Source organism: Rana temporaria, chromosome 4 (assembly GCF_905171775.1).
Source record: "Rana temporaria chromosome 4, aRanTem1.1, whole genome shotgun sequence".
Lineage (NCBI taxonomy): Eukaryota > Metazoa > Chordata > Amphibia > Anura > Ranidae > Rana > Rana temporaria.
Window position 1 is genome coordinate 153,289,737 of NC_053492.1, and position 19,880 is coordinate 153,309,616.

At 40.3% G+C, this 19,880-nt stretch overlaps 1 protein-coding gene across 7 annotated transcripts in view; it reads right to left on the minus strand.

Moving 5' to 3' along the window:
- PLCH1 (phospholipase C eta 1) overlaps positions 1 to 19,880 on the minus strand; it is a 347,693-nt gene that overhangs the window by 137,116 nt on the left and 190,697 nt on the right. For all 7 annotated transcript variants that reach the window (XM_040349218.1, XM_040349219.1, XM_040349217.1 and 4 more), the window contains 2 exons: positions 17,646 to 17,792; positions 8,965 to 9,208 (listed from right to left, as the gene is read on the minus strand). In XM_040349218.1, the coding sequence (XP_040205152.1) occupies positions 8,965 to 9,208; positions 17,646 to 17,792 (391 nt within the window). The remainder of the gene's footprint in view (positions 1 to 8,964; positions 9,209 to 17,645; positions 17,793 to 19,880) is intronic.

Sequence of the window (19,880 nt, forward strand, 5' to 3'; positions counted from 1 at the left end):
TTACACAATGTGGAGGATTAGCCCTTTATGTTCCACAGTGAGTATAACAAGCATGCTTTACTGCATATATGCACTGATTTTACTATTGTGGGTTTAGTAACACTTTAAAGTATAATGAAGGCTATTTGCAGCTATACAATTCATAGTAGTTCTATTTAAATACATTTACAATATATTTAGGGGTTTATTCGATATAAGGAAAATAGCCATTGTATAGGGCAACATCCCTGAGGGAAGGGGAGGGAACATAAAAACTGCTTATGATTAGTATTTACCGTAGATGTTTTTCCTTTATTTATCCATTAAACAAACTTAAAGATGTTGCCCATTTAATAATTTAGAGTGCGTAAGGCAGCAGTATTTGGAAACAGATTCCTGCACACAATGAAGGCAATAGCAACATAAAATGAAAAGTTTGATGCCTTAGCATGTAATGCAGTCTCCACCCCTCTGTGTATCTGCTGTCCCTGTATTGCACTTGATCTGCACAATAGAAGCCGTCTTCCACCCTATCTCCCTCAGCCTATTCCTCTGTGGCTCTTGTCAAGTTTTTCTGCCAGCTGGAACAGCTATGGGCTCAGTGCATACAGCAGGCTTCCAGCTGTTCATTTTATTCTCACTCAAACAGATCTAGAGAAATGATGTGAGTTTATAATTAGAGCTGAGTAAATCAATCTGCCGAGTTTGAGAGCCAACCCACATCGCCCCGATCTGCACACAAAAAAGATTCACGTACGAAACAAACTTGTAGTTTAGATGGTAACTGCAATAGTTTCTACCGAATAAAAAAATATATACAAAATGTAAATATAGGAAATGGATCCTATGCACATAAAAGTATGTTGCATTTGTTAATTTACAAGGATATCTCATACAAGTATAATAAGGATGTCAACTTAAAAAAAAAAAAAAGCTTTACCTTTTTTCTAAAAAATCTGAAAAGTGCTCCCTAAGCCAAAGCATTCAGCTATCAGACTATAGAAAAGAGCAGTAGCTCAGAGACTGTTGCAGTCCTTTTTGGCACATCACATCTCCTGCTTGGAGACTCATTCCTTTAACAGGATTTCCATGTCAGACTGATGTGACACTGAAGCCTCGTACACACAACCGAGGAACTCGACGTGCGAAACACATAGTTTTCCTCGTCGAGTTGCTTGTTAGGCTGTCGAGGAACTCGACAAGGCAAGTTTCTCCATTCCCGTCGAGGAAATAGAGAACTTGCTCTCTTTTTGGCTCGTCGAGTTTCTCGACAGTTTCCTCGACGAAAATGTACACACGGCCGGTTTCCTCGGCAAAAAAATATCTCCCAGCAAGTTTCTTGCTGGTTTTTGCTGAGAAACTTGGTCGTGTGTACGAGGCCTAAGAGGTTGATTTACTTAAACTGGAAAATGCTAAATCTGATGCAGCTATGCATGGTAGCCAATCAACTTTTAACTTCAGCTTGTTCAAATTAGCTTAGACAAAAAAAACACAACCGGGAAGCCGCACAGGTCTTCAGCCAGATTCGTAGAAGTCCACAAGTGACTCGATGACTGTGGCAAGCCTTTTAAAGTTAACCCCTTTCTTCTTGTAAAATAACCTATTCAGTTTAAAATAGAAATGAAGGGTAAACCATTTGTGTATAGATATAAATAAAAATATTTTAAATACCGTATTTATCTGCGTATAACGCGCACTTTTTTCCTCTGAAATCAGAGGGTAAAACGTGCCTGCGCGTTATACGCCGATATCATGTTCTACCAGCAGGGGGCGAGGATCAGGACATGGCCATGGAACAGCGCTCTCTGCATAGTCTAAAGTTAAAAAAAAAAAATAGTCACTTGCCAGTCCCTTGTACACTGATCTTCCTCTGTCAGCCTCATTTTAAAACGAAGCTTGTAAATGTCTATATAGCTCCGTTTTTTTCAGGCTGCTCTCCTCCTCTGAGTGTAGCTTTGATTGGAGGAGAGCAGTCACATGCCCATCAGGGGAGAGAAGTCATGTGACCAGATCAGTGGGAAAAAAACGGAGCTATTAAGGTGAATGGAAGCTTTGTTTTTGCAATAGGAGACACAGGAGGAACAGTGTGGAAGGGGCTGACAGTGTTTTTTTTTTTTACTTAACTATAGAGAATGCTGGCAGCACTGTCCCAGGAGACTGGGGGTCTCCTGGGAGTGCAGGGGGGGCTGTGTACTGAATGGGGGGATTGTATACTGGGGAGGGGGGAATGTATAATGTATGGGGGGGCTGTGTACTGGATTGGGGATGTATAATGGATGAGGGCTGTATACTGGGGAGGGGATGTATAATGTATGGGGGGGCTGTGTACTGGATGGGGGGATGTATAATGTATGGGGGGGTTGTGTACTGGATGGGGGGATGTATAATGTATGGGGGGGCTGTGTACTGAATGGGGGATGTATAATGAATGGGGGGCTGTATAATGGATGGGGGGATGTATAATGGATGGGGGGGATGTGCACTGGATGGGTGAGGCTTGTACTGTAAAGGGTGCTGAGAAAACATTTTTTCCTTAAACTCCCCTCTTAAAATTGGGGTGCGTGTTATACGCCGGTGCGTGTTATACGCCGATAAATACGGTACATTTTTTCTCTTTTTTATAAGTGATCACATTCTCTCTGTTTCCAGCTGTATTAAGGGAGGTTGTCTACTGTAAGCTAGTAGTCAGTTTGTCTGTCCTAAGTCAGGGGGAAGGAGTTATTGTTTTTACCGCAATCCCTGGGTTAGGTATCCAGGCTTTCTGGAGTCTGGCCTCCCATCCGGTATATTATAAAAGGGTGAGGGGTATGGATCCCCAGGGGGCTAAAGTTACAGACAATGGGAGAGCAGAAGGGGGCCACAAGGACGTGTTGTCTGCTCCAGGCAACACCGATCCATCAGGATACCATTGCCTTTCTGGATTTTCCATCTATGGACTTTGCCCATAGGGACAGTTAGAATGTTTTTTGCCTGTCATGTTGTTACATTGAGTTACTACAAATGAAGTTATTTCCAATCCTTTGAGCCTGGTCTAAAGTTATTCAAAGGGGTGCATGTTGGTTCTGGTGTATTTAAAACCTGGGTCTGTAAAGCACTATGGGGTATGAGTAACAACAGTATGAGAAGGTTAACTCGGTAAAGACAAGGCGAGGAAGTAGTTGCCATGAGTAACAGGAATGAAGAACACACCAAAAGCAACCAGTCATTAGGAGTGGTACCTGTTTAGGTGACAGGTCCTGAGGTAGTTGGGGGGGGGGTGTTCTGACTTCCACCCTAGCAGTATGTCTCCCCTGGTCACTGGGAGCAGACTAGCTTTACAGAGATCTAAGGCCTGAACCCGTGGTACAGGAAGGAGTTAATGAGCACTCATGGGGAACACTCTATGTGCTAGGCAGGACCTCATTCTACTATTGGGGGTGAGGTAACAGAGGGTGCTGGACTGGGGTGGGTGCAGGCTCAGCATGTTCCTTCTAATGCAAAACATTCAAGTACATTGTGTAGCAACATGAGACAACCACCTGTCAGAGGAACTCTGCAGTATGCAGTGGGCAATAGACCCCACCCACATGTATAAGAGCTAGGGGAAAAGAACCAGCAGTACACTGATCTTACCAGTGAAAGGCTGTGCAGGAAAGGGTGTGTCAGGACAGGTCTGATCATTGGAGGAGAGCAGGTTGAGTTCCCTGCACTGCTAGAGAACTGACCACACTGTGCTTTCCTGCTTGGTGTGGTCAGTTTTTAATGGGAAAGAAGGAGGGCTCATAATAACACCAAGGATTTGACACAATGGAAGCAATACAAAGAGAACAGGATACTTTTCCTACAAATACATGGTACAGCAGGAACATATCATGAATAGGTAAACATAAAGAATATGTAAACCCAGCATTTCACGTCAGTTACACAGGGGGTATTTGATGTATTAAGTCACCAGGACTTAGACTGCTTTCACACTGACAGGTACAGTTGACAGTTGACAGGTACAATTTGCAATAGACAGTAAACTTGTGCATCAAACTATATATAGGGAAAATATATTAGGGATCTATTGCTTTAGTTTACTGTAGGATTTTATTATAAGTACTTTGGGGGGGGGGGTACCTTAATAAACACAGAGGAAAGGATTTTAGGATAAGAAATAAATCCAATTTCATTATGAGCTCATTTAGGGACATAGGGGGAGGTCTTTCTGAGACTCTGGTTCTTCCAAAAACATGCCAAATGAGGGGTGGGCAACACAGAAGGCAAAATGCTAACAGGTTCACAAATGACAACTGACAAATCAGCTAAAGCAGAGGGGGCTAACAGAGGGGGCACAAAACAGCTCACAGAGCTGCCTGAAGAATTTTAAGACCAAAGATGTCATCAAATGAGGCCTGAACATCCACCTACTAAAACCTAATAAATATATGAACTGAAGACCAGGTGGCAGTCGTTCAATTCTAAAAATCAGATGCCTGATACGGAAAAGCCCAGGAAGAACTAGCTGATCTAGTGGAGTGCACTTTAAAAAGGAAAGGTGGAATCTTGTCCCTAAGCTTATTGGCTTGCCAAATTCACCTAAATATAGTGGAGAAAAAAGTGTTATGAGAACCCTTATGCCGCGTACACACGATAGTTTTTCAGCATGTAAAAAACAACGTTTTTAAAAAATGTAATTTAAAACGATCGTGTGGGGGCTTCACATAATTTTTCGGGTTCTGAAAAACGACAAAAAAAAAAAAAAATCGAACAGTTTTTAACGACGTTTTAAACTATGTAATTTTTCGGGTTGTAATTTTTTTCGTGTGTGGGCTTAAACGACGTGAATAACCTGCGCATGCTCAGAAGCAAGTTATGAGACAGGATTGCTCGTTGTGGTAAAACTAGCGTTCGAAATGGAGATAGCACATTCATCACACTGTAACAGACAGAAAAGCGTGAATCATCTTTTACTAGCACAAAATCAGCTAAAGCAGCCCAAAGGGTGGCGTCATCCGAATGGAACTTCCCCTTTATAGTGCCGTCATACGTGTTGTACGTCACCGCGCTTTGCTAGAGCATTTTTTTTTAACGATCGTGTGTGGGCAACGTTGTTTTAATGATGAAGTTGGAAAAAAAATTATTTTTTCTAGAGGCTGAAAAAAGTTTTTTACATGCCGAAAAACGATCGTGTGTACGCGGCATCAGAAGTGACAAAAACTGTCAGTCAGTCTAAAATAAGCTGCAACCGACATGAATTTAAACACCACATACCACATTCAAACAGTGGAGAAAAATCTTGGGATATCTTGGAGCAGGCCAATTATATAGAACAATGTCCTCTGTAAAGTTTAAGGGAGAAACCCACTTGGGAAGAAAAGAGGCCTTAGACCTCAACACAACTCTGTCTTTGCGTAGCACATGAAAGCATAATTTAAAGGTTTAAGCCACCAACTCAGAAACTCTCCACGCAGAGGTGGTGGTGACAAGAAAGGCAACCTTGTAATTGAGGGTAGGTCTGATACATTCAAAGGGCAGTTTCTGAAAAACCGAAGAAATAGGTTGAGATCTCAAGGTGTCACTGGGGAACATACAAGGGGAATGACGTATAAACACAAGCGGTCTTGATAAAATGTAAATTTACAGAAATGGGTTTGCTTCTCTCTGAAGAGTAAAGACCTCCATTCTCTTAGGACACCAGCAAAAAACTGGAATGTAATGGGAGCGGGAGAGGTTATACTAGGAAGTCTTATGCCTCGTACACACGACCAGTTTTCCCATCTGCAAAACTGCCATGGCAGCTTTTGGCCAGGAAAAGTGGCCGTGTGTATGCTCCATGGCAGTTTTCCCAACATTCAAACCGCTGGGAATCGAGGCAGGAAAAATTAGAACATGGTCTCTTTTTTCCTGGCACGATTCCCAGCAGTCTTTTTCCTTTGGCCGGGATTCCTGGCCAAAGCTCTCACCGCAGTTTTCCCAACAGAAAAACCTCTGGTGTGCACACGGGGAAAGTGACCGAGCAGGTTATCGGTTTTCCCCCCGGGATTCCCGGCTGACTTTTTCCCGATCGTGTGTATGGGGCATTACAGATTTGTTTTCCAGTACCCAGACTCCTGAATGAAGTAACATAATTCCGTGTTTCAGAATTACTTCCCCCTGTGTCCCCTAATAGACAAATAAGAAATTTACTTTTTCCAATAGACAGAGGGGGGAGATAATGCGCTGAGAAAAAATCACTGATGGGATATGCCTGCATATATTAGTTAAAATAGTCCACTGATAATACAGTCTTGTAAAATTAAATGAAAATAAATATCTTAGAATTTAGATGACATTTACTTCAAAATGTTAGCTGGCTTGTGTGTGTTAGATATACCCCCTGGGTCTAATAATATCTTCTTTCTCTTTGTTCACGGTTTACAATCACACTAGCTAAAATCTAAATATTGCTCCTTCTCAGAAGTTTAAGTGTATGTAAAACCAAAACTTTTCTTGCAAGTTTTCGGTATAGTTGGGAAGAGTTAAACCCACTGTCAGATTATCTTTGATGCATTCTTCCCATTAGGGAAGCAGCAGGAAGTGAGAGAAAATACCTCTTAGGCAAGTTTCACCTTAATAAGTGTCCCCACTGGTATATTAGACTCACCTGTTGTTCTGGTGACAACTGAAAACATAAAAACTGGTCTGACTTTAAGGCCCCTTTCACACATGCTGACTATTTGTCAGTTTTTCATCCATTCGTTGACGGATGAAAAACGTACATCAATGCATCTCTAATGGAAAACCTGATGAAATGGATGATTATCCATTTACATCAGTTTACATCCGCATTCAGCATCATACATTTTTTGAAACTGATCAAAGCTCTATTTTTTTTACGATAAAAGAACAGATTGGGCAAAAAATGAATGTAAACTCACAAATGGTAAGTTTTTCATCAGTTTTTGCATTGGTAGTGGATGTAAAAAGAAAACATGAGCAGTTGATCAAAAACTGACAAGCACTGTTGAAAAACGGATGAAAAATCAATGAGTACTGAAGAAAACCTGATGAATACTTCATCCATTTTGATGTGACTGAACTGATGAAGTGAATGATCCGCATGAAAGAGTATATGTATGGTCCTAGCAGTGGCTCCCTCATGTCACTCACCACAACACAAGCAAGCCAAATACATTTCCTGTCTGACACAAAATCACATATACACATATCACAACATAATCTTTAATTAATTAGGAGCAAATGACTAGAAATCACACAATCGGTTTGTCCGATGAAAACAGACCGATGCACTGTTTTTATCGGACAAACCGATTGTGTGTGGGCCTCATCGGTTTGTTTTGCATCGGTGAAAAAATAGAACATGTTTTACATTTTTCCTATGGATCGAAAAAAAACGATAGAAAAAACAATCGTCTGTGTGGAAGTTAATCGGTCAGAATCAAGTCGACGTATGCTCGGAAGCATTGAACTTCATTTTTCTCAGCACGTCGTAGTGTTTTACGTCACTGCGTTTTGGCACGGTCAGATTTTTGACTGATGGTGTGTAGGCAAGACTGATGAAAGTCAGCTTCATCGGACATCCGACAAAAAAATCCATCGGATTAGTTTCCATCAGATATCCGAACGTGTGTACGAGGCATAAGAGTAATCTTTGCGTATGTATTTTTTTTTTAAATTATATGCGTAGTTTGAATCATTCAGCCACAGGGACATTGCTAAGATATTGAAAGACCTGGGACACCACTGGGCAACATTAAAAGAGAAAAAGGAGAGAACAGTGCGATCAGGGGGCATGGCAAAATAGAATTTGGGCCTACATTCTGTATATACAATGTGCTGCAGTCCTTGTAACTATATAATGGAAAGTGCCCCCTTACCTTGGTGACCAGTGGTGCAGGGCCTTCTTAAAACTGGTGGTCAATGATGCCTTTTTTGAGTTATGCAGGCAATGTCAATCCACCTGGTAGTGCTTGCATGGTTGCTGCTATACCCAGGACATTTAGCTGCAGACCCAGTTGATGGAGAAATAAAATGTTCCTGATTATGGCTCACTAATACATAAGAATGCATCCCATGTCTGGTACATGAATGGTTTTACCTTGACTGACCTAATGCTACAGGAATGTCAAAACTACGAACTGACCAGCTGAAGGAATATGTGCTATCTTCCTTAAAAGACTTACTATGACTGGTTCTTACTACCAATTATTCCTGTATATACCACAGCCAAGATTGGAACAAGTTAAGGCCCGTACACTCGTTTGGATTTTACGACGTGAATTGTGTGATAACAGGCTGTTGTCGGAAAATCCGACCATTTGTATGCGCCATCGGACAATTGTTGTCGGAATTTCCGCCAACAAATGTGGGATAGCATGCTTTTAAATTTTCCAGCAACAAATGAGTGTTGACGGATTATACGATCGTGTGTACATAAGTCTGTCTGAAAAAAATTCAAAGTACAAACACGCATGTTTAGAAGCAATGCTAACCATAACACAACATTAGCAAAAGTTGCCCAAAGAGTGGTGCTAAAGAGGTGAAAAACCATGTTGATTCGTGTTTAAGTCCATAAGTCCTACGCATTGTCTAAAGGAAGTCTGATTGTTTGTACGAGGCTTAAGTCTCTCACCAGGGCTGCTACAAGCACGTGTCTGGTTTGATCATCTGCCAACCCGTAAAACGGGCAAGACTTCTTGGCGGAAGGAGCTAAGCTAGCCAAGTTACTTATTACATTTTTCCAATATTATTACGTTGTGTTATCTGTGTGTCTGTGATCTCTCTCGGAAAAAAACAAAAACGTAACTGTGATAAAACATTAGTGCACGTGTTCCAGGTACCACAGTCAAGCGGTGCTATGCCCAGCTACTTCTGGACCCACATTTCTGCAGAGATCTTATGCTTTGGTATAAAAATAAGGTGATGTTAACTAAGGCCCAACAGCCGTTTGTTGGGATGCATATGACATGATTAATTAATGACATGAGACAAAGACATGATTAATTTAAAAAAAAAGGATATTGATCATGTGTCCTTTGCCTTTTTGCTAGAGAATCTTCATCACTTATGCCAGCCATTAGGTATTTTAACCCTGTAATCCAAGTCCTGGCTTCCTCGGGATTGGATGTTATCAGATCCAGAGACTCCATATGATTGCCATGGTAAATGGTAAAGCAACAAGTGGGGTCAAAGTTCCCTTCTGCATGGCGATGAAAGATTTCAGACTGCCGCCCCTCCGTGACTTTGTAAATTGAATCAATTATAACTGAAATGAGAAAACAAAATTAGGCTTTGGATGAAACTCTCAGGGGAGCTCTGTATGCAGTTCAGAAAATATCTCATATTAAACGGAGAATTTTATCTGCACTAAATTAGTTTATACAGGCAGTACTTTAGCTTCTGTAGAATACACAATTGCTAGTGGGGCAAGGGTCATAAGGCTATGGTGATCTGGCAATGTGTTAGAAAAAAGTCAATTAATGGGCCAGATGGCTGTACAGTGTGAAAGCAATACGCGGGTAAGTACAAAGGAAGGAGTCACAGAAGTGATAGTGAGAAGATATGATGCTCTTATAGTGTGGGGGGTCTATAAATTACTGGGAAGACATAATTGTTCCACTGAGGAACAGAAAAATATTAGCTAATAAAACAAGACAACACACAATTAGTACACATTTGTATAAGGAAAAGTGGGACAAGAGCAGAGCTGCCTGCTTGTGGTCTCATGGCCAATCCTAAGACCTGGTTTACACAGGGGTGGCACATCTTTGGGGGCGACTCGGCAAGGCGATCTCAAGACGACTTCAGAGGCGACTTGCAAAGTCGTACAGGAACCTTTTTCTAAGTCGGAGCGACTTGAGTTGCTCCTATTAGAACGATTCCATTGAACAGAGTGGAGCGCGACTTGTCAGGCGGCTGAGTCGCTTGACGAGTCGCCCCTGTGTGAACCGGCTCTAACTGAGCAACACTAATTATATGTTATGTTTTTGTTTTGTTTTTATTTCTTTAAAGCGTAAACTAAATTTACAATTACAGAGGATGGATAGCATGCAAAGCCATCACAGTTCCATGGCTTGAAGGTAACTAAAAATATGATATGACAGTGAAAACTAGATGAATCAAAAGATCTAATGTCACGTTAGATTATAATTCTAAAGTTATAAAAATGTGTCCACTGACTATTGTTTCAGTATTTCTTCACAAGATAAATAGTTATGCTTGACCAAAGTGTGGGTTCCTATTTGTCATCTGAGCCTGAGTGTGACTATATTTTTCCAGTATGTTTGACTACCCTCTATTTTCTCTAGACAACTTAGGGTAAGAAAAAAATCGACTACTCTTAAACAGAGTGAAGAAGGCTCAAAACCTAAAGCTGGGCAGTTTTTTCATTCAACCAGCGAGTTGAAAAAAAAAACAGAGAGATCCCTGCATCAACACAAGCGATGTTGATTCAGGGATCTTTTCTGATGTGCTATGGTATTCTGACAGGTGGACTCCCCTCCCTGAACCCCCCATCAGAATACCATAGACCGACTTATGTTAAACAGACAGCTGTACACACAGACTAAAAGTCGGCCAGTTCCTATTGGCCCAAAAAAGGTTTAGCTTTAGGTTTCTATTGCTGTAGTCCCCATTGGGGAGAAATTCCCTAATTTCCTGTGTTGCCACCAGAAGAGACATGTGTCCCATGGTGACAAAGACAGAAAAAGAAGCCATAGCAATCCAGCAATAATTTAAGTGCTGCATTATGTAAGACGGTTAGATCACTGCTCACACAAAAAGTGACCAGGGTTTCCAGCAGTCCCAAATGCCACCTGCAAACTGTTCCAAACAAAAGTACTCTCACTGCAAGACTTAGCAACTAAAAACCCAAGCATTTATAAAAGAAAAAAAAAAACTAGCGTACATAGCAGCGTATTCATTACATTACTGTATATGTAGCCTGTAACACTAATAAATGCATTCAATTGGAGTTAAAGTAAAATGCAGAAGGATCCCCCCCCCAAAATACTTACCCTAGCCTGCTCCCGATCCAGCTTTGTGCCCAAGAGCAGCACCTCTCTCTGCTATTTGCCCTTGCCTTCTGCTGCTCTCAATCAAATCCCATGATGAGGGAGCTGGGGGCGAGGCCAGGCCCCACTGTCTCTAAAAATGCAGTCAGCGTGGCTTGGAGTCGAGATTGCAAATGTGCCCTCACAGGAAGCGGCTTCCTATTGGGGCACTCGCCAAAAAGGAGGAGCCAGAAGTATGAGCAGGGGACTCCAAAAGAGGGGGATCGGGGCTGTTCTGCGCAAAACCCATACGCCAAGGTAGTGTGTAAAACCATTGCACAGGTAAATATGACATGTATATTATCTGAAAAAATAAATATATATTTAAGGTTTAAAATCCCTTTAAAGTCAAACTAAACCCTCTTATCCTTAACAGCCAAGGACGCTGCCATTTTGGACTTGATTTGATCTGCAGATGCCATGAGTCTGCACATGTGATCAGTTTTGACACCAGGCATTTGATGGCTTGACAGATTGGGGCATTTGAGCAGTATCAGTTTTATTTGGTTCTTTATTGTACTGTGTGGACATTGTAGGGGTCTTCAGTTCTCATAGCATGGGCAAATAACAGCAGGATCCCAGTATTTAATGGGGTTGTAAAGGTTTGTTTTTTTATTTTCTAAATAGGTTCCTTTAAGCTACTGCATTGTTGGTTCACTTACCTTTTCCTTCGATATGCCTTCTAAATGTTTTTTTCTTTGTCTGAATTTCTCACTTCCTGTTTCTCCTCAGTAAACTTTCCACCATCATCCGAGCGGTGGTTAGTCAGCCAGAACAGCTTACTGAGGAGGAACAGGAAGTGAGAAATTCCAACAAAGAAAAAAAACATTTAGAAGGGAAATCGAAGGAAAAGGTAAGTGAACCAACAATGCACCAACTTAAAGGAAGCTATTTAGAAAATAAAAAATGAACATTTACAACCCCTTTAAAGGACTAGAATGATACTGCTGACATTCAGTGTTTTTTACGGATAATCATTACATATAATGTCCATGCTTCCATACTGGAATTCTCTAGTAGTAGGAAATATAAGTTCTAGGAGGAGTTCTAGTGTCCAAAATAAGACATTTCCAGTATTCAATTTTTTTTCATGGATCGAAGTGAGAGAGGTAAAAACTTTTCAGAGCTACCTTTACTAGATTAGCCCCTTAGCAGTGGAGTCTTCTCTATGCAGCTGAGAAAAGTGTAACTAGTTCTACTTTGAGAGCACCTACATTTTTTGAGTTTCACAGAGCTTATTGTACAGGATTGCGAATAAAATTAATATTTTAGCTGTAGATGTCTTACATGAGCAAGTTAAGGAGTTTAAAGCATATTGCTGTTCCCTTTGGTTAAACTCTGCGAAATGTAATTACAGAGCACAGTCTGAACATCAAAGTCAGACTTATCATTCTTTATTTAAGAAAGGGTACCCTATTTTTAGATAATGACATACTCTGGGGACATTTCATTTTATAGTGTCGTAAATCACATGAATTATCAAGAAAATTTCTATGGAAAAGCTACACTCATCGCAGTATAGAAATACACTAACACAAGTTTATAATTCAACTATATAAAAAGGAAGGGAAATTAGGTCAAATCAAATTTATTACTGAAAACAAATGGGAAGAGGAAATGTGAATTAGCAGACCCATAATGCCGCATCCCCATGGTGCTACGAAGATGTACAACAGACTGATCTCACTACTTAGATATGCTTACACCAACTGTAATGATTTTCTAGTGAGAAAGCCAGAGCACGGGAGAAAAGAATAACTAAAATGTAAAATCCTTTATAACCGAACTTCAGTAATCTTCAGTATATGTGTGTCAAGAAGGAGCAGCTTTACAGCAAGTACCAAAGCGTTAACCTGTTCTAATATACCGTTAAAGCAAAACTTAAAGCGTTTGTTACCTAAAAAAAAAAATATGAATACGGTTTCTTTAACTACTGCAGCCCTGAGCCTATTTTTCAAAGTTGCTGTTTACAAGTTAAAATAATTATTTCTTTTGCTAGAAAATTACTTGGAACCCCCAAACATTATATATTTTTTTCTGAAAAATAAGAGAACAGTAAAGTTAGCCCAATTTTTTTTTTATATTGTGAAAAATGATGTTACGCCGAGTAAATTGATACTCAACATGTCACGCTTCAAAGTTGCGCCTGCTCGTGGAATGGCAACAAACTTTTACCCTTAAAAATCTCGATATGTGACGTTTAGAAAATTCTACAAGTTGCATGTTTTGAGTTACAGAGGAGGTATAGGGCTAGAATTATTGATCTTGCTCTACCGATCATGTGTGGTTTGAGCATTGTTTTCATATGCGGCTGCTACTCATAAATGCATTCACTTCTGCACATGAGCTCGACGGGGCACGTTAAAATATATATATATTTTTTTCTAATTTATTTTACCTTTTATTCTTTATTTTTACACTGTTCTTTTAAAAAAAACTGTGTCACTTTTATTTCTATTACAAGGAATGTAAACATCTCTTGTAATAGAAAAAAAGCTTGACAGGACCTCTTAAATATGACATCTGGGGTCAAAAAGACCTCAGATCTCATATTTACACAAATAATAAATAAAAATGTTGTTTGGAAAAAAAAAAGGTAAATTTAAGATCTATGGGCGGAAGTTACGTTTTGACGTCGCTTCCGCCCAGCAATGATATGGAGTCGGGGGGGGGGGGCCCATCTTCCCCTCACTCAGCTCCATACCACACCTCCGCTGCTGCCGGCGGCTCCAACGGTATTCCTCTTCAAACAGCAGACGTATAACGACAGTGGGTGGTTCGTAAGTGGTTAAAGCATGTTATACAGAACAGTGCTTGTGCTGTGTAATTTGGACCACTGTAATACCTGAAATACCTGGCTAATCCTGCCTGGTTCTGCCCTGCCCTCTGTAAACTGACCACGGTTTATTATGGCTGCTGAGCCCTGATGCCGTGGTCAGTTTACGTGCCTCCTTCATCCGCAGTTTTCCTCTCTGCTCTCCCCCTCCTCTCCCTGCCTGTCAGCTAGTGACAGTATCTGCCCCTCCACTCCTATGGCTAAAATACAATTTTCATTTTTTTACAATCCTCTCTGTTTCCCAATGCTGTGTATCCCAGTGTATATGCTTTATTTAAAAAAAATTGTCTATACCTTATGTCAGAGTGCTGCACGGTGGTCACGTGACTGGCCACTTCTCTCCTCCCTACTGACGTCAGCAGGGGATCCTCGTACCCCTCCATCTGTACATGTCAGATGGAGAGAGTCGGCCGGTCAGAAACACACACACGGGGCACACAGCATTAGGAAATTTAGATATTTATATAAAGTATATAGTGGCTTAACAACCACAGGAACAGCTTTTTCTTTTTGACAGTGTGGAGAGGGATTAGAACACCTGCTGCGTGTTTATTGTGGTCTGTACCCCTGTTAGGCTGGCAATACATTATACAATTTTCTTATTTAATTTCCTTTAGATTTACCTTCAACTATGTAGAGCAAGGGCCTGCCTGATTGCACACAAGTTGAAAAGTTTGACTTCATATGATATGGTTTTGACAAATCTGAAGGAAAATTGTATAATGCATTACCAGCCTTATGCCTCATACACGCGATCAGATAATCGGATGATAAAAATCGATTTTGGATTGATCACAAGACAGTCTGATTGTTAGTACACAGGTTTCGACAACCGATCATGACAGTCCATCCAACAAAATCCGAAGGGACAAACACAAAAACTTTGCTCGGACGATAGCCCAGGGAAAGACAATCGTTTAATCAGTACAGTATGCGTTCACTAAAAATCGATAGACAAACACCACGCATGACTGGAAACATAAAAATAACTCAGAAGGAGAACAATACGAATGGAAATAGCCAAAAGGCGTGGCAGACACAAGCGTCACACGTATTTGACATCATTTCCGATACTTAGCTATGCAAGCAGAAAGGGTTTCCAGAATCATATGAAAAAAATTGTACATTTCATAGAGCACAAAATGCACTGTTGAATATTAGTATTATGCATCAAAATGCGAACGATAAGTCATTATCTGATCATGTGTACGAGGCATTAGAGAGAGATTCACTCACCCTCTCTATTTGTCTTGTTTACCGTTATCATTGAAAGTAAAAGTAAAAGAAAATCCCAAATTTAGTTTTTTTCCCAGAAAATTAATAGAGGGGATATTAGTTCTGGTGACCTGGGGAGCCCCAATGGATAAATTTGTAGGGATTTCTACTCACTTCCTGTTTGGGCTATGGGACAAGAAGTGAAAGGTACATTTCCCCAACGGGAAAACTAACATGAGTTATAACCCTTACAATATCCAAAATTAAAAAAAAAATTGCCTATAGTTTTAATTTCAGTTCACTATGTGAAGCCAATAACTGTGGAATGGACAACTTTTTTTTTCCTTTAAAAAGTCAGTGGCAATAATTGCATAACTATAAAATCTAATGACTGTAAACGTAAAGATAGTTTCCTATGTTATTTTTTTTCTTTTAATTTTTGAACTAGGAGAGTTTTGCTATCCTTATTGCTGCACACGGCAAAACTAGCCATCCTTTCCTCCCCAGTATCCTCAACTAATCTTCTTTCATGACCACCTGTATGAGACATTGGAGGAAGAAATGCCGTACACACAGTATTGTGCAAAAGTCCTAAGCAGGTGTAAAAAAAAATTAAAATACTTTCAGAAATAGAAGTGTTAATAGTTTATTTTTATCAATTAAAAAAATGAAATCTAAATGAACAGAAGAGATATTCAAATCATATTAATATTTGATGTGACCACCTTTTCCCTTCAAAACAGCATCAATTCTTCTAGGTACACTTGCACACAGTTTTTGAAGGAACTCGGCGGGTAGGTTGTTCAAACATCATGGAAAAGAAACCATAGATCTTCTGCGCAGGTAGGCTGCCTCAAATTCGTGGCTCTTCATGTATTGCCAGACAGGCTTATTGATATTCACGAAAAAACTTTTTATACCCCTTCATGACCAGGCCATTTTTTACAATATGGCACTGAGTAACTTTAACAGACACTGCACTGTACCCAAATAAAATGTATGTCCTTTTTTTCCCACAAATTGAGATTTCTTTTGGTGGTATTTGATCACCATTGCATTTTTTTATTTTATTTTTTGCACTATAAACAATCTTGAACAAAATAAACATTAATGTTTACTGTCTGCTATAAAACATATGCAATCATAAAAAAAATGAAATATCTTCATCATTTTAGGCCAATATGTATTCTGCTACATATTTGTGGTAAAAACAAAATCCCAATAAGTGTATATTGATTGGTTTGCGCAAAAGTTATATCTATTTTTGGGACGGACAAATCGGACACTAATTGACACTTTTGACACTTTTTGGGGACCAGAGACACTAATATAGTGATCAGCGCTAAAAATATGCACTGTCACTGTACTAATGACACTGGCTGGGAAGGGGTTAACATCAGGGGCAATCAAAGGGATAACTGTGTGCCTAGCCAGTGCTTGTGTACTTTGTGGGAGGTGCTTTTACTAGGGGAAGGCATTGATCTATGTTCCTGCTTCGCATGAACACAGAATCAATGCCTTCCATACTGACAGAACGTCGATCTGTCTTGTTTACATAGGCAGAGCAGATTAGCTTCACATCAGTTTTCATATGCATTTCAAAGAGTTTTTACATCCTGTTTGCAATGCGATTTATAAAGAGTCCTGTGTGATTTCAGTTTTTTAGTTCAGGTGCAATTTCCAATTTTATAGACTACAATTTTCATTGGGATCGCACCTGAACCACACCTGAAATAGTACTGCAAATGAGCTGGAATGTATCGGTTTTAGGATAGGAGCATTTGCCCAAGTACATGTATTGGTATGTACCTGTATCGGTGCAACCCTAGTTGAGCCGCTTAGCCTTGTTTCCATGTCCTATGTGCAAAAACATAGGAACTGGGGTGCAGAAAAATGTTAGCAGGTGCTCTGGACTGATGATTCAAAATTTTAATTATTCGACTGTAGAAAAAGGCATTTTGTTCATGAAGGGCTGGAGAGTGGTACAATAATGAGTGTCTGCAGACAATGGTGAAGCATGGTGGAGGTCCCTTGCAAGTTTGGGGCTGCATTTCTCCAAATAGAGGTAGAGATATGGTCAGGATCACTGGTGTCATCAATGCTGAGAAATACAGGCAGATACTTATCCATTATGCCATACCATCAGGAAGGTGCCTGCAGCAGAACAATGACCCCAAACATTTTTTTTTATATATATATCAAGAGGACCATTAAAAGCAATGCTCAGACACCTGTTTTTGCTGCCCTCTGGCTGTCCGTGTGAAAGTTCCCTTAACATTACTACTAGACTACAGGCAATACTACTGCCCCATCATAAAGATCTACCACCATGATAGAAAATATATAATGTATTGTTGTTACAGGCCTTGTCTACCCAGAATTAATTCATTTAGATTTGGTAGACATCCACCCTATTAGGAGATCGTTAATGGACTGTATTTGAGAAATGTGTAGGAGATATCAAGACATCAGTATGTCCAAGAGATAGTAGAAGTTAGCCTTAGTCGTTAATATTACAACCCTTCACATACCATATACGTTCAAAGATTTGAGAAAACATCCATGAAGTTTTCAAATTTTAAATAAAATGTGTGGCTTACTTTTAGCTTTCTCACTTTTCCTGGAGGGTCTCCATCTTATACAGGTTCGGTGTTCATCCAGATAAAACAGGCGGACCAAACCCTTCGTTCCACTCTTTAGTTTGATCATTTGTGTCCCAGACTGCATTACACTCATACATCTTTCAACTATAAAATAAAAGAAAATATGCTTAGTGAAAGAAAAAACAAGGAAGTAGAAAAAAAATAGAACAAACCTTATTAAAACCCTACTGAAGCCAAAAATGTCTTTCAGTTTTGCACAGAGTTAGAAGAGTCAATGTTTTATTGTTGTCTCCCACCCCAGACAAGAAGTAAAGCATACTCAATGGAGATATAAATCGCAACATAAACCTTCATTCCCCATGTGACCTATTTGTGGCTCGGGCGCTGAATGAGAAAAATCAATAGATTTCCCCAGTGTGGATGGAGGAATCTCACATACTGTATGTGACTGTCCCAAACAGTGACTGCATCTGAGTGGCCAAAAATTTTCCAGCCGTGGCCGTCAATTTTCAGATTAAAGTTTGTAGTGCCAAGTGGTGCCAACAGGAAGGTTTACTCATGACTCAAATTCATATATGGCCAGCATTAGACAACATTTGAGCAGGTTATGTATAGAAATCTAATCAACTCTGCTTCTGTAGGATATAAAAGTGTGTAAAATATAGTTGAGTAGAGTTATTCCTTAGAAGTTTTTTATAAAGCTTGAAGAGTAATAATGTTTCATTTATTATGCAAAAGTCACAAATACAAGACATTGCCACGTGACTAGTATACCATGTTCTAATGACTAATACACAGTGGCAATTCATTCAATCAGGAGAGAACGGCAGATGATATTCCTACATTCTAAGAGTGTTGTGAGTTCCCTCATTAATCCCCTAAACTGCTTAAAGTAACATTAACTACTTAAGACCCGGACCATTATGCAGGTAAAGGACCTGGCCAGTTTTTGCGATTCGGCACTGCGTCGCTTTAACTGACAATTGCGGACGTGCGATGTGGCTCCCAAACAAAATTGGCGTCCTTTTTTCCCCACAAATAGAGCTTTCTTTTGGTGGTATTTGATCACCTCTGCGGTTTTTATTTTTTGCACTATAAACAAAAATAGATCAATGACAGTGCCACTGTGAAGAACGGGGAAGGTGTGTTTACACACACCTCTCCCTGTTCTTAAGCTCCGGAGGACCGATCGCGGGACACCAGCGACGATCGGGTCCGCGGGTCCTGTGGGCGTGGTCACGGAGCTTCGGACCGGGTCATGTGCGCGACCCCACGGCTGGTCTTAAAGGGCCACGTACAGGTACGTGGATGTGCCCAGTCGTGCCATTCTGCCGACGTATATCCACGTGAAGGGGTCCTTAAGTGGTTAAAGGTTCATTTAAAAAAAAATAGTAACATACATGGCTTACTTACCTGCTCTGTGCAGTGGTTTTGCACACAGAAGCCACCATTCTCCTCTTTTTGGGCCCCCCCGCTGGCGCTCCTGGCTCTCACTTAGCAGCCAGTGCCCCTAATAGCAAGCCACATGCTTTGGGGGGCCCAGGTACATGCTCACTCTCAAGCCCCACTCTTTTTTTTTTTACGTATTCTTTATTTATATATTCAAAGGGAGGTACAGGTAGCATCTTACATAACTTTCATTAACTTTTATATATATTTAATTTCTCAACATTTCTCTGTTTAACTTCAACAATTCGGATATAGAAGACAAGAAAGAAAAAACAATACAAACAGCCAAGTCTACTATCTGTTATACAACGATTTATGCAGGTTCCATATAACCCGTCCACCTCCTAGTCTCCTCCTACTTCTTCTCTATTTGACTCTTGCATGTTCTATGTTCTTGAGGGCCGGTTAATCCTAGAGAGAATTAAAAAGCTGAGGGGCCGCTGAAGTAAGACAGAGATATCTATAACTTGTATCTGACCAAACCTACTCCCGTCTCCCTTATATTTTATATTATTCCCCCTCCTTTCCCCCTCCCCGATCAAACTCCTCAAGCCCCACTCTATGTGTCCATAAAACACACAGAACCACATCTCGGTCCTGCCCCAACTCTCTCCTCATTGGCTCACTGCTGTGACTGACAGTAGCAGAAGCCAATGGCTCCCACTGCTGCCTTAGTCAATGATGAATGAGAGACCTGGGAGAAGCTCAGCACTAGCTAAACAGTGTCTATTGAAAAATACAGAGTCTATTCTGATAACCAACATAAAAAAAATGATGATAACC